The sequence below is a fragment of the Podarcis cretensis genome (genome assembly GCF_951804945.1).
Source record: "Podarcis cretensis genome assembly, chromosome: 6".
NCBI classification, from domain to species: Eukaryota; Metazoa; Chordata; class Lepidosauria; order Squamata; family Lacertidae; genus Podarcis; species Podarcis cretensis.
This window is the reverse complement of record NC_137175.1, coordinates 63,855,463-63,869,880: the sequence shown is the minus strand read 5'-3', so window position 1 is coordinate 63,869,880 and position 14,418 is coordinate 63,855,463. Positions and strand designations below refer to the sequence as shown.

At 40.6% G+C, this 14,418-nt stretch overlaps 1 protein-coding gene and 1 long non-coding RNA gene across 6 annotated transcripts in view; one reads left to right on the top strand and one right to left on the bottom strand.

Annotated features, from left to right (window-relative positions):
* The window catches only part of LOC307218397, a 124,197-nt gene that overhangs the window by 24,205 nt on the left and 85,574 nt on the right, over window positions 1–14,418 (top strand). The gene's annotated exons all lie outside the window — the stretch shown is intronic.
* Window positions 1–14,418, bottom strand: part of DNAJC6 (DnaJ heat shock protein family (Hsp40) member C6) — a 49,961-nt gene that overhangs the window by 22,079 nt on the left and 13,464 nt on the right. For all 5 annotated transcript variants that reach the window (XM_079980646.1, XM_079980643.1, XM_079980642.1 and 2 more), the window contains 3 exons: window positions 4,881–5,031; window positions 1,532–1,581; window positions 1,259–1,407 (listed from right to left, as the gene is read on the bottom strand). In XM_079980646.1, coding sequence (XP_079836772.1) covers window positions 1,259–1,407; window positions 1,532–1,581; window positions 4,881–5,031 — 350 coding nt within the window. The remainder of the gene's footprint in view (window positions 1–1,258; window positions 1,408–1,531; window positions 1,582–4,880; window positions 5,032–14,418) is intronic.

Below are 14,418 nucleotides of genomic sequence, written 5' to 3'. Positions count from 1 at the left end.
ACAGTAACAATTTATTACAGAATTCAGGAATTGAAAACAAAATTTTCAGGCATGGCTTTTTAAAAAAAAACAACGATCATGCTACTTTGAAAATTACAATATATTTAATAAAGGGAGAGAGGTCAGCTAACCAAATGAAATTGATATAATTGCAAAGAGACCTGTGGCAACTAAGGACAATGGCTGCAATTCTGTGTACAACTGGGCTGCTTACATCTCACTGAAAGCCACAAGATTAAGGCAGCTTAAGCTAATACATGAGTTTCCATGAACAAGAACTTTCTTCTATTATTGAGGCACAACAATATAAGTGCCAGCCATTCTTTAGCACTGCAGCAAAAGAACTGTCTGTGCGAATTTAGATAACACCACATACAGAATAATGAACAGTGGAGAAGATACACTGGATGGGCATTTGCCCAGAAAAACTGCCTAAAACTATTTTAAATAATATTAATAATAATTAAGTAATTTAAATAATAATTAAAGTAGCTCTTCTGAAATATGCATTACTTTTCCTGCATGCTTGACTAATAAGTGCTCTTTGTATCAAGTATACACTAGTCCCTAGCATTTTGTCCACAGTGTATTACAAAATTCCAGCTTGCATGCACCCACATTCTTCCGTGGTAGTACACCTCATTAGTCTCAGTGGTATTTGTTTCTAGTAAGTGTATTTATCCAGCTTGGGGCAAGGCCCTGCCATTGTTCTTTAAGACTCAAAAGCTGCATTCACACGCCAGTTTATTCCATTTTCATGACACTTCCCTAAAATCTAATTTCCACATTATATAAAAGCAGCTTGATGTAAAAGCTACTTCCAGAACTATAGTGGATTATAGTAGAATACAGCACAAATTAACTGCTCATTTCCATGTTATTTCCAAGGAGATTTATTAATGTCCTAACAATACAGAAACTAACCAAATATCAGTAAGACAGAACCATATAAATATCAGCAAATAACAAACAAAAACTTAGTACAGGCTCCATCCAAAAATATAAGTCCATCAGAATAACATGGTCTTATGATATTGGTTAAAAGCAGGCAAAGAAGTACCCATCTGAACCTCCACTGAGAGGCCTTTCCATAATTTAGGCACCTCTTTTTTCCTTGCCAACTTGAGTGGATGTAGCTCACCAGTAGAGCACCTGTTTTGCATAGAGAAAGTCGTAAAGATAACATGCCTAATCTTACACAGAGCTAACACCCTGTGATAGTCTGGGTCAAATCACAGTACCAGCAGAAGTCACTTACTCTATTATGAAACCTGGTAGTACGATAAGACTTCGGTGACAAATTGAAAACTGTGTAGTGGTCAGGATGTCTTGTATCCAAGAACGTCCGTACATCATCAATATGATTCCTAAATCCTAGTTCAACTCCTTCACCAGGAAATGACATCACTATCAAGACATGAAAAATGTAAGTTTACATTCTAAACCAGAAAAGATACAATTAACAAGTCTAACATGGCTGCATTGCTACATGGAGCACTGCTTCATTGTTTGAAGTAACTCACACACTTACCAATAATTCTTGAGGTAATGTAAGAAATATCTAGTTCTCCCTTGGTGTAGCTATTTTAAAAGACAGGAAAATAAATGCTGGTTAATACACACACCAAAATCAACAGAAGTTTTATAGATGTTCCATGTCCCATTAAGGCCTATGCTCAAGTCTTCCCTGTGTCTGTTAAGTAATAATCATATTCGCTCAGCAAAGAGACAACTGCAGCATCTTGTAATGCACAGCATTTCCCCATATTTTGGGGGTGCATTATGCCCCTGTGGTTCCTCTCCAATTGCTGCATTCATATTATTTCACTTCTGACTATGCAGCGGAATCTCTCTCTCGTGCAATTATGCAGATATTTCATGTCAATTAGCTATTGATTTTAAACTGGCCCTGCACCAGAATGCGTTAAGAGATGATGAACCAAATTTTTTTTTTATATGTATACTCCTCCTTTTCTTCTGTCATGGAACCAAAGGTGGTTTAAGAAATAGTTCCCATGAGTTTTCGCTCTCACTCTCGCTCTCGCTCTCTTTCAGGTAACAATAAAGTATATGAGGGATGGGAAACATGTGGCCTCAGATGTTGCTGGACTCCTTCTCCCATAAACACCAACCAGGAAATACAATAATCAGGGATGATGGAAGTTGTAGCCCAACCTCTGGGGTGGCCACAGTTGCTTCATCCCTGAATTGGGATTCATTGCCTTTCACTCTCACGACTCTGTTGGAAATATCTAAAATCTCAAGCTATTTTGTAATATTAGAAATTAGGTAGTTTTTATAAAAAAAAACAAAAAACTACAAAGCTCATCCTGGGTCTTTATTTGTAGACAACTGCATATAATGCCAGCTAAATAATTCAGTAGATAGTATCCAAGATTGTAGTTCTGTTAGGACAAGGATCATTGGGCTGCCAAGAAAACTTCCCCTCCCTCTTCTTTCCATGCATGCTCCCTAAATCTGTTCTGGGTTTTCCCCAAAACCTCTGGAGTAAATTTGGGGAGGGCAAGTTCCATTGTGCAAACAGAAATTCTTGCACTAAGGGAACTACTTTGTTGGATACCACCTATGGTGTCTACTCAGCTAATATTAAATGTTCCTTTACTGTTTCAGTACATTTGACTCAAAGAGCATAATGACAGAAGGGCCTCCCAAAGCAAGAAAATGGTGGCTGCAGGGGTCACTTTGAACATTAGGAAAGAAGCTGCCTCATGAATTTGTGTTCATGGTTACCACCAGCCTGAATACTGAAGATCTCAGCCCTCAAACAAATCCCTTACTTTTCTGTCGAATTCCACACACTTTTAGACCAAGTTAAGAATGCAAGAAGAGCCTGCTGGATCAGGCCAGTGACCCATCTAGTCCAACACCTGTTCTCACAGTGGCCTAACAGATGACTATGGAAAGTCCATGAACAGGACCTGAGGACAACAGTGATTCCAGTAAAATGGCATTCGACAGCAAAGATAGAATAATAGCCATTGGGGTTAGCATCCACTGATAGCCTTAGCCTCCATGAACTTCTCTGACCCTCTTTTATAGCCATCCAAATTGGTAGGCATCACTGCCTCTCATGGGAGTGCATTCCATAGTTTAACTATGCACTGTGTGAAAAATTACTTTCTTTTGTCTGTCTGGAATCATCCAGTATTTAGCTTTATTGAAAAGCTTCTCTATATATACTCTCTCCACACCATGCAAACTTTTATAAATTTTTGTCATGTCACCTCTTCTTGCCTTTTCTCTAATTTAAAAGCCCCAAATGCTGTAACCTTTCCTCACAGGGGATTTTTTTCCTATCCGCTTGATCATTTTGGTTGCCCTTTTCTGAACCCTTTTCAGTTCTACACTAACCTTTTTGAGGATATTCATTTCCAAAAAGTGAATAATTTATGGATAGAGAGAAATTCTTCTTCCTGTCTATAACTCAGGGTCTACCAGTGGTTTTGACTGACAGTACGTTTAGAGGAAACAAGCGGAAATAAAGCTTCACTCAGTACAGAGTTAATTTATGGGGTTCACTTCCACAAGACGGCTTCTAAAAGGAGGATTGCACAAATTCATGGAGGATAAGGCTATTGATAGCTAACTAGTTATGATGGCTAAAGGGAACTGTTTCATATCTAGAAGTATGCTCCTGAGTATCAGCTGGAGAAACAAGAGAAAAGGAAAGTTACCGTATTTTTCTCTCCATAACACTCGCTTTTTCTCTCCTAGAAAGTAAGGGGAAATGTCTGTGTGTTATGGAGTGAATGCCTACGGATGGCGGGGGGATCTGCTGCAGTCGTGAACAGAGGATCCATGGTTCCCCTTCATTCCCTCCTCCGTGGCTCACTTTGAAACAGCAAAGCGGGAGAGGAGCCACTTACACAGGTGTAAGCGGCTCCTGTCTGGTTGACTGTCTGGTTAGGAGGAGGGAGAGAAGCAGAGGCTGCTTGTTTTAAAGGAGCAAAGCGGGAGAGGAGAGGAGCCGCTTACACGAGTGTAAGCGGCTCCTGTCCGGTTGGCTCCTTTAAATCAACCGTGCTCTCTGTCCCTCTCTCCTCCCCACTCAGCTCGCTAAATAGCAGCAAAATTTTTTAAGGAGCTGAGCCGGGGAGGAGCGAAAGAAGCAGAGGCTGCTTGTTTTAAAGGAGCAAAGCGGGAGAGGAGAGGAGCCTCCTTCCCTTATACCCCTCTCCTGCATTATTAGCAGCATCCTTCTCCACACACCCCACGCGTGCTCCTTGTCCCTTGAGTGCTTTTCCTTCCCTCCCCACTTAAAACGTGGTTACAAAGCACGGATCCACATGGATCCTCAGGATTTTTGCACTGGGTCACCCCAAATTCACCATCAGATCACATAGCATGTCCATGGCTACAGCATGCACACAAAAAAACACACGCACCCACTGTTTCATGGGGCCACAATGGTGCAAAAACGTGGTTACAAAGCATGGATCCACATGGATGCTCAGGATTTTTGCATTGGGCTACCCCAAACTCACCTTCAGATCACATGTCTGTGGCCACAGCATGAACCACAAACGTTTAGAATATTTTTTTTCTTGTTTTCCTCCTCTAAAAACTATGTGTGTGTTATGGTCGGGTGCATGTTATAGAGCGAAAAATACGGTAGTTGCTCCATGCCTTCCTTATAGGCTTCCTGGAGTTAGCCACAGTGGCTTGAGGGCCATCATATTATTCAAACTTCAGGCTTCTACAGCAACCTTTTCTGTTTCCCTCCTAAGATCTCACCAGGGTGCTAAATAATCCCTTTGTCCAAGCCTACTAAAATCTGATTATTTCCCTGTGACAGGGAAATAATTACTAAGCTTACTATTTTGCTAGCTGAGCTCTCCAGGGCTTTTGTTTCATAGTACCTTGCAACAGATTGCATAACTTTCGTAGAAGTGTCTTTAAGAGTGTCCTTCAAGTTATCCTTTAAGTTGCTGAACAGTCTCCCTGCTCCTCCTTTCATCATGTCTAACAGGCCTCCCCCATAGTTAGACTCTATGTCCGGAGACGAGGCACCTTAAAAGAAGAAAACCAGACATAAGACAACACACACACACACACACACACACACACACACATACATTGCTTTGCTTTGCTGGAGATTTACCAACCACCACAAGCACCAGATCTTAGCACACATCAGCAGCAACAATGCAGCTTCCAGTTAGGAATGAGCAAATGGAGATGTAAATGCCAACCAAGTTAGTCACAATCTCTGGTAAACAACAGGATGCATCAGAGTTATTTAACTGTGGTAGTGACATAACCAAAGAATGTTACAATTTTTGTTTTTTTTGGGGGGAAAGGTTAACAGAATTTTTCCTGGAAAGCAAAAAATCAGATTAAATGGTACAAAAAGACAGGCTACCAATGACATTGCATAGTCACTACAAAACCAGGCACATATGAGGAGCACCAGTTCTGCAACAAACACTGTACTGTACTGTACTGTTCTGTACTGTTTTGCTCTGTTCCATGTGGGCTGTGGGCTGGACAGAATCAGAGGTGAATGTACCTGGAACAGAGAGAGACTAGCAACAGGAAACAGAGTATCACAGAAAGAAGCGTTTTTCAGATAGGAAAGCCTGTTTTCAGGTTGCTGCTCAGCAGGATGTACTGCAGGACCAGAGACAGCTTTCAGAGGCAGGTGTTGATGTGACAAAGCCCATCTGAGTCATTATATCACTAATGCATGGCTTGCTAAATACAGAGCCACATGTCTCAAGTAAAGTTGCAAGGCATTTAAAAGAATGGTGCTCTAGGTCTGTAGCTGTGTTACTTTTGATTTTTTAAAAAGTCATATGGAACAAAGGCATACTATCAACCATGCCCAACTCTGACAAATGCAAAAGAATTTCTGTTTATCAGTCCATTTTCCCTGGACAGGCTAAGCCTGTTGCATCAGATATTTTCAGCATTTGAATACACTACCCATTTAAAGAGAATTTAACAGAATTGCATTGCAAAATTCACACTCTGACATGTATCCAGACATTGGGTTCTTATGATCTGAAACCCAGTGGTGATAAATTCTGATAACAGGCGCAATGATATCCATGCACAGAGAGAGCATTCTAACATCTCTCTCTCTTCTTATGCAAGTTCCCCTACTTAAAAGCCCATTGCACAGCTCTCTTTGAAGCATTTTGTCAATCTGCAATTTGTTTTATGGAAGCTACACCACATATCTTGAGTGAATGACTACATCAGCATTCCGATTCACTCCAAAGGAGGAAACAGATCCACAGAGTTGAATGGGCAATGGATCCTTGGACTGGAGCATAGATGAGCACAAAAGAATAAAATAAAACAAAGGTGTGTTTGTAACAACACAGCTGCTAATTAAGAACGAGTGCAGATGTACACAGTAGTATGTGTAGGTGCCCTAATGGAGTGCTCGGTCCCCCACTGGGCCACTTTTGTTCTATTTATTCCAAGGCAGGTTCTTCTTCCATACCTCCTTTGCAAGCACCCAAAAGCTAACTGTTCTTGTGTTTCTGGGCAGTAGCCTCTTCATCAGGGGTCCACAGATTCCCCCTACAAATGCTTACAGGGAAGGTGCGGAAAGCCTGCCTTGCAATTAACATACTGGCCACAATGCTGTGCACCAGGCAGCACAGTGGCAACCTGGGGGTGGGAGTGTAAAGCTCTACTAAATACTAGGGCACCTCTCCATAACACTCTGTGTGCTTAGCATTGCAGCTACAGATTTGAAAGTGCTTTATCATAGCCAAGAATATAGCCGGGATCCAAAGAGCCTCTTGGGCATAGCTAGTGCATTTGGTTCTTCTTTCCACTTTTTCAAGAGACCACAAACAATTATGTAGTACATCAGTTATAATCTAGTTAACTTTGAACTTTTTGGTAAAGAACTGCTACTTTGGTTGTGAAATAAGACTAGGATATTTGGTAACAGGCATGCTTTCCTAAGTCAGTTGCTAACATCTCATTGGAAGGATTTGTGTTTTTTTAATGAAATGCAGCTGCTTGTGATAACTGCCTCTGTTAGTAGCCTTATCGACACCTTTATGAAAGTCTTAATTGCCTTGTACATTGTTGTTTTATTCTTCTATGGTTTACGGACTTTAATTAGATAACACAATAACAATAAATACTGTTCTGATTCTAATCCCTTTTTCTATGGTAGGTGAAATCATGCAGGATTATAACTTATTCTGCCATCAAGTTATAATCCTGCATGATTTCACCTACCATAGAAAAAGGGAGGGGGAATGTTTAACTTTTTCTCATTACCTTGACATTTCTATCAGCTTGTCACTTAAGCTTTATGTGGACTAAAATATTTTAATTATTTACTTTTTCAAAGTATTATCTCACTAGAAAAAATGCAATTAAATTTGTGCTTAGAACTGTCATTTAAACAATGACAATACGAAACACAGTCAAGGGCAAAACTGTGTAAAAACAAGCACTAATGATGCAATGGCAAAAGATGTGCAAGCGATCTTGTGGTGCTATTCAGTTCTTAGAAACAAAGAGGCTTATGAAATGGACTCTTCTGTTTTAAAAAAGGAGAAAGACAGACCAGACATTGTCTAACAGATTGTTTTGGTTTATTTTGTTTTCACTGATACAGAAATATCTCTTGGCTTATTGAAAAGCAAATATAAAAAGACTAGAGATGTTAACTTCTAGAAAAGCAAAGAATACTTTGCTTACTTCAGCTGATCACTGCTAGCTCTTGAGATTAATCTATGAGAAACCCAACTCCAGAGGTCTTATCTTCATTGACATTTCCTGGTCTGAAGGTATTTTGGACTAATTGAATGGTCAGTGTTTTGTAAATGAATCTAGTTTTGTCAATCAAATAGAGGATGTTTGTTCTCATAGTCCACCCTGCAGCTATGAAGTTTCAGAAAGCAAATTTAAAGTGATATTTTGCATTTCTAGATTCATTTCAATTGGGGTTTAGGCCCGGTTTTGGCACAGAAATTGCTTTAATCACCCTGTATGATAACCACCATTGGGAAAGAGACAGCAGAAATGTGTCCCTATTACCGGTAATTCTCCTCAACCTCTCAGTGGTTTTTGATACTATCAACAATGGTAACCTTCTGGAGCACCTGTCCAAGTTAGGGGTGGGTAGCACTGCTTTGCAATGGTTCTTTTCCTACTTTGGTGATCATTTCCAGAGGACGCTGCTTGGGGAGTGCCCTTTGGCCCCATGGAGCCTTCAATGTGGGGTTCTTCAGGGTTTGATTTTATCCCCCATGCTGTTTAACATGTACATAAAACCTTCCTCATTCAGAGTTTTGGATTATGCTGTCAGCAATATGCTGGTGACACACAGCTCTACTTCTTCTTTACATTTGCAGGTATGGGAGTGTGTGTGCTAGACTTTTGTCTTGCCTTGCTAACAGGCTGGATGAGAGGCAACAAGCTGAAGCTCAATCCAGATGATTGAGACTAAGACACTGTTAGTGGGTGGTTCCATAGACCAGATGGATAGGAGTTGCCTGTTCTTGATGGTGTTAAACTCCCACTGAAGGAGTGGGTACACAGCTTGGGGGTATTCCTGAATCCATTGCTGTTGCTTAAGACTCAAGTGGAGTGCCTTCCATCAGCTTCAGCTGGTGGCCCAGCTGTGCCCATATCTGGACAGGAATAGCATAACTTCTGCTGTCTGTACTCTGGTAACCTCTCGGCTAGATAACTTCAACACGTTATACATCAGGCTGCCTTTGAAGACAGTTCAGAAACTTCAGCTAGTGCAGAATTCAACAGCCAGGTTGCTCACCAGGGCAAGATGGTTTTGAGCATACTACACCAATCCTGGCCAATCTGCATTGGCTGCCAATTAGTTTCTGGGCCCAATTGAAAGCACTGGTTTTCACCTATAAGCCTTAAACAGCTCAGAACCATCTCAGAACCATAATATTTCAAGGACCACTTCTCCCCATATGAACTGACCCAGAACTTGTTATCATCATTTGAGGCCCTTCTTTGTGTGCCTCCTCTATGAGAGGCCCAGAGGGTGGCAACAAGAGAACAGGCCTTTCCTGCAGTGACTCCTCATTTGTGGAATGCTCTTCCCAGAGAGGCTCAGCTGGTGCCTTCATTATATAGCTTTAGGCACCAGGCAAAAATGTTGCTCTTCAACCATTACAAAAGATTGCCAATGTCCGCCCCTAGGGCTTCATATAGCAATTATATTGAAATCACTACTACCAGCACCCAAAAAAAAAACAAAGCACACCATGGCAAAAAATATATATCTGCTTATGGTCATCAGCACTGCTTTACGGAAATCAGTGGAAATGTTTTTTCATACCTGTTCAGAATCTGACAGGTGCTGATGGTAAAGAACTGTACAGTCTCCTACATACTCTCATTTGTATAGTTATTACAACTGAATTATTAGAATTTTTAGCAAGGCCTGCAGAAGATGTATTACTAGAAGTAATAAACTGGAAATATGCATGTGCCTTTATCATAAAAAGGAAGATAATTAAATTCATAGAAGTACTAGAACTGGTATGCAATGCCTATAAATTTCAGAGAGTAGCTCACCATAGACATTTTTAAAATTAGAATAGCTAAATGAATGAAAATAATAAAAATGAAGATATTCTCATGTATTTATTTTTTTAAGCATGAAGGTTTGCAAGAATTGATAATAGCTTACAATGCAAAATCTTGAGAGCAGGGAAAATATATTATCCCAGGAGCAGTTTGGGGTCAGAAGCATTTTTGCTAGTGATCAATTGAACAATGCATCCACACACACCAGCTATTGCAGAACAAATGCAGCAGCTTAAACAACTGTATAATATTCACCACATGGCTTCTATATTCAAGCATAAATTGCTATCTGTTTTATGTAACATGCCTCTTTTCATTATCCTGGTGCATTCAGTTTGATTACTTTGATTACTTTGAAAGTATACTCACTATGCAGTATGCATACAGTAAATTTGAAACAGACATAATTGTAGTATGTTGGTCTTTTCTGATGTTCAGAAGTCCCTTAATACCCACTAATCATTAGGTATTGACCAAGCAGTTGAAGGATCTGATAGATGCTCACAGAACTGGTTTCCAGTAGTTCTTTGCATTCTGGGCTGAGTTCCCATCTTGCCTTTCTGCTAAAAGCAGGGAAGGGAGATGGAAAGACACAAGATACCTGGAGGGAACAAAGCTCTTCATGGAGAGAAAGGAATCTGCAGCAGGCTAAGTCAGAGCCACTTTGGTTGAGACAATGGAAGCTACATAGAGGAAGTGGGTTTGGAAATTTCTGGCCGCAGTTGGGTTAATCTATCTCCTGCTAGGCCTACGTATGCATCACATGCAGCAGTTATAGTATTTTGTATGCACATAGAAATGTAGCCATGATGTATTAGAAGTGATATTAATGCCTTTACCATACTGCATAGGGGGAAATGTAACATAGTCCGGAGTTGTTCAGGACCTTATATGTTAGTAGTAGAACCTTAAAACTGGTTCAGTGATTAAAGGCAGCCAGCACATATCTTTTAGTACTAGTGTGATATGTGCTTGATGAGAGGCATCACTCACCACTGGGGTTGTGGCATTCTGCACCAGCTGCAGCCTCCAGACCAGCCATGAGGGAAGGCACACATAATGGCCAAATTATCCCTGTTCAGGAAAGGATATAGTTGATGTACCAGCCAAAGCTGGTGATAAGCACTCTTCACCATTGAGGTCACCTGAGTTTCTATGGATAAAGATGATCCCAAGAGCATTCCTAAGCTTCATACCTGTTCCTTCAGAGTGAGTGTGACCCCATCTAGAACAGGCAACCCCCTCTCCCGATTCTTTGACCTGTTGCTTAGTATTGCACACTTTTAAAACTAAATAAATGCCAATTCAAAACAGTTGCAGTTTCATACAATGCATAGCATGGCAGGTTTGCCTCTCAATGGCAATGTTTTCTAGTAATATGTTACCCATGATCAAAACTGCAATATTACACCTACTTCCCTGGGAGAAAGTCTCACTGAATTCTATGGAACTTGCTTCCAAACCGAAGTATATGGGATGGCACTGTTAGAATCTGTACTGACAGCATCATTGTCCTCATAAGGCTTTTTAGCTTGGTAAAGAGGCAAAAAGAGGAGGCATATAGTGGTGTGTAGAATTATGTCTGTAGAGAAAGTGGACAGAGAATTTTTTTTGTTCTCTGAATAATATTAGAACTGGGTCGTTCGAAGAAGCTGAATGGCAGAAGACTAAGGACAGAGAAGGACTTCTTCCAGCAAGTAGTTAAATTATTAAATTCACTGTCACAAAATGTGGTAATGGCCTCCAACCTAGATTAAACAATTTCACAAAGGATAAAGCCTACTAGCCATGATGGCCGCATACCACTGATGACTATTTTATCTACTACTGTATTTTAATTTTCTCAGTTGTTTACTGCTATTCAAGCCTTGAATTTTAATGTAGTTTATTGATCTCTTGTAAGCCATTTAAGGAAAATAAACACTCTAAACAGTGTACTAGAAATCTATCCCAGTTGTGGGCTTCCCATTGCCATCTGGTTTTTCACTGCTGGAAAAAAGATGCTGGACTAGACAATTCTTTGGCCTGATCCAGTAGGGGTCTTCTGTTATTATTAACTGTATTTGGATTTGCCATTTAGAATGTTATGGTCTTGGGACAAAAAGGTATTAAAAGATTTCTGTAATGTTTTCCATCATAACTCAGCCATCTCAAGAATCCACAAGACAAAAAATATACCGGTAACCAGCAAGGAGACACAGAGGTTCTCCCAAGGCTGGCCTGAAATTGCCAGCATATTCTAATAAGATGGAAGCATATATGTATTTTAATTTTAAGATCTCTTTACCTGCCTCAAGTTCATAAGACATGTTATATTTCTTTAGACAAATCTATATTCAGTTTTTCCTTTCATTTTACCCCAGTGTGTGGATACTACTTTGTGGCATTTATAAAGCGCCAACGCACTTGATTCCTATATTCTTTGGAAGCTTAGAGCTTATAGATCTGCAGAAATACGATTCCACCACGTCAATACAGGCACATACATGCAATACTCAAAAACATTATACCTTACAGATATGTTTACCCATGGGCAGAGCACAGAAGAAAAAGAGTGTCTCTTCCTTAATGCAGGGAACACCAATTAATTTGTGGTGTTCTGATTGTGGCCTCAGAACCCAAAAGCATCAGATTTCAAAGCTGCAGATTCAGTATTTGAAAACTTGCCCCCTGTGGCTTTCCTCTTTACTGTTTACTTAATTTCAGTGGCAAATGCTCTTAATGAAAAATTAGGCCAACTTTTGCATGGTTTCTCTTAAGTTTTCTAGGATTATATTATTAACATCATTATTACGTTTATTACCTGCCTTCACCAGCAAGTCCCAGGGCAGGTTACAATAATTTAAAATTCTTTATTATTTTTTAAATAAATTAAATAATATTTAATTAATTTATAAAATACAAATACTGGACTACACAGAACAACAAAGTAAGGGTAAGTTACACCTCCTCTCATTTTAAATGAGTTGATTCAATAGTGTTGATTATATCTGTTTTCAGATCTGGATATTCGGTAATAAAACCTGTTAAAACAAATTATAGTCACAGGAATAGGATGTCTTCTGGAAACACACTTCTCAGTTGTCAAAGGTCAGAGTAAAGATGTATGTCTCCAGCATTCACTGAAAGCTTTATAGCAGGCTTCCTCAAACTTGGCGCTCCAGATGTTTTTTGGCCTACAACTCCCATGATCCCCAGCTAGCAGGACCAGTGGTCAGGGATGATGGGAATTGTAGTCTCAAAACATCTGGAGGGCTGAGTTTGAGTAAGCTTGCTTTATAGTGAAGGTGCCAGATACATCTCTGTGAGGAGGAAATTCCAAAACTCAGAGGCTGTCACAGAGCATGTCTTCTCCCAGGGTGTCACCTGTTGAGATTCTGCGGATGGTGAAACAACCAAAAGGGTATCCTCTGGCAATATTAGAATGCTACAGGAAAGGAGTAAGCCTTTCAGGTATTTTTGGCCTGAGTCATGTAGGGTTTTCAACACTAATGTGAGCACCTTGAACTAGGCCCAGAAACAAAATGGCAACTAGTGCAGCTGTTTTAAAATAGGGATTATACAAGAGTTCTAAGGAAAACCCTAGCCAGTAATCTGGTCACTGCATTTTGAACCAGCTGAAGTTTCTGAGTTGACTTCAAGGGCACACCAACATAGAGAGCACTGCAATAATCCAATCTGGAAGTTACCAGATCAAGGTGAAACCCACAATGTGTAGCTGACAAACCAGCTGGAGCTGGAAATAGGCACTCCTGGCCACAGAGGCTACCTGGGCCTCAGGTGACTTCACTGGGTTGAGGAGTACCCCCAAGCGACAAGCCTGATCCTTCCAGGGGACTGCAACCCTGTACAGAACCTCTTCAACAAGACTTGGAACACATAACACCTTTGTCCTTTCAGGCTTCAGTTTCCAATTGTTGGCCCACATCATTGCATTCATTCCTCAGCCACCTCTCTTGATTCAGATGGAACAGAGAGATAGAAGTGCTATCCACATATTGGTAACACATCACTCCAAAACTGCTGGTGACAGTTCCCAGGGGCTTCATATAGGTGTTAAATAGCATGGGGGACAAGTTGGAATCCTGCAGAACACCACAGGAAAACTCCAATGGTGTTGGCGACCTTCCATAAATGCTTTCTAGAAATGACCCCGGAGGTAGGAGTGGAACCACTGAAATACAGTGCCCTCAAACACCACCTCATTGAGCTGCTCCAGAAGGATGCCATGGTCAATGGTATCAAAAGCTTCTAAGAAGAATAAGCAGGATTGCACTCCCCTCCATCTCTCTTCTAACAAATGTATCAACCACTGTGATCAAGACAGTTTAGGGCCATGAATGGGCCTGAGGCTAGACTGAAATGGATCCAGACATTCATTTTCCTCCAAGCATGTCTGAAGCTCAATTGCAACGATCCTCTCAAGCACCTTCTCCAAAAAGAGGATGTTTGCCACTGAATTCCAGGTCTAGGGAGGTTCTCTTAAAGAGTGGACACACCACCGTCTACTTCAAGACAAATGGTTCCTCACCCATTCCAATGAAGCACCAATCACTTCCTGGACCCTATTAATCTCCTATGGTTAGCTTTAAGAAGCCAAGATGGGCAAGCGTCAAGAGGGTTGAACTGTACCTGGAAAGTCCAGCACAATTTATGAGTTTGCACAGACCTCATTTCTCCTTCTATTCCAAGAGAAACCGAAGCTTTACCCCTTACATCCTTCTCTGATCAGTAACAGTTAGGGAAAAAGACTCCTTACCTCTACAAGACCAAGACAAAGTTTTCTTAGATCAAAGTTATTCCATTGTGGGTGCACACTAACACTAAACACACCTGTTTGTTTAAAACGAACTGATGCAT